We start from the raw sequence: 820 nt of genomic DNA, 5'->3' as shown, positions 1-820 counted from the left end.
AGTCACCACACAAAGATAGGACGACTAAACAAAGAGTCGTACTCGCGACAGAGGACGCGCCAGGGCCGCCTTGGAGAAACCAGAGCGCCTTGGTGGACGACGTTCGCTTCGTCGCGCGCATGCGCTTGACAAAGACGGGAATCGAGCCGGCGGTATTGCAAAGGCTCTCGTAGCAGAGCGGAAGAGTAAACTCGGCGCACTCGACAGGCACGCTCGAGGTCGCTTGTGTAGTGGCCATCGCCAAGTCTGCAACTGATGACGCATCAAGAGGCCGAAGCAGCGTGGCGAGGACGTCGGGCTCTGCCCCCGAGAAGGCTGTCGTCTTGAAGCCGGTTGAAGGCGCCACGTTGGCCGGCGCCCGCGTCGCGAACGTCCGGGCGCTGCAGGCGTACCAGCCGTTGATCTTGATGGGGCTGGTCGCTGCATCGACAACTGCCAGAGCTACAAGCAGGAGGAGGAGGCGCATGCTGGACGCTTGCACTTTGCCTTTGCGGCGGACGAGAAGGTTGCACGCGCTGGCCTTTCTGTGCCGTATCCGGATTATCAGGTCGATGCGCGATGCGTTAAATAGGTTTTTATCAACAATAACGTATTCAGCACGATGTGAATACCTTTGAAATCGCTCGTGCGCAATGCAAGTTCGTACATTCGAATGCCAGTGGTAGACATTCTTGAGCCGTACTCGAGTCGGCTGTACTCGTATACTTGATATATTGATGGCGTTGCGCTGGACGGGTGCGTGCGTTAAATTGGTTTTTACTATAAAACCCATTTGGCTTCTCTCTCCCTCGACGACAGCTCTCTGGTTTTTGGATTAGGA

The 820-nt window shown here is 56.1% G+C and overlaps 1 protein-coding gene across 1 annotated transcript; it reads right to left on the bottom strand.

Annotated features, from left to right (window-relative positions):
• Positions 1-2: 2 nt before the first annotated feature.
• On the bottom strand, positions 3-504 carry SDRG_03942 (hypothetical protein; the record flags this gene model as incomplete). Its single annotated transcript, XM_008609591.1, has 2 exons — positions 57-504; positions 3-24 (listed from the first exon to the last, which is right to left on the bottom strand). The coding sequence occupies exons 1-2, from the start codon at positions 464-466 to the stop codon at positions 3-5; spliced, it is 432 nt and encodes a 143-aa protein (XP_008607813.1). The 5' UTR covers positions 467-504.
• Positions 505-820: the final 316 nt, after the last annotated feature.

Source organism: Saprolegnia diclina, assembly GCF_000281045.1.
Source record: "Saprolegnia diclina VS20 unplaced genomic scaffold supercont1.9, whole genome shotgun sequence".
In the NCBI taxonomy this organism is placed as follows: Eukaryota; Oomycota; class Saprolegniomycetes; order Saprolegniales; family Saprolegniaceae; genus Saprolegnia; species Saprolegnia diclina.
The sequence above is the reverse complement of the archived record's forward strand: the minus strand, read 5'-3'. Positions and strand labels throughout refer to the sequence as shown.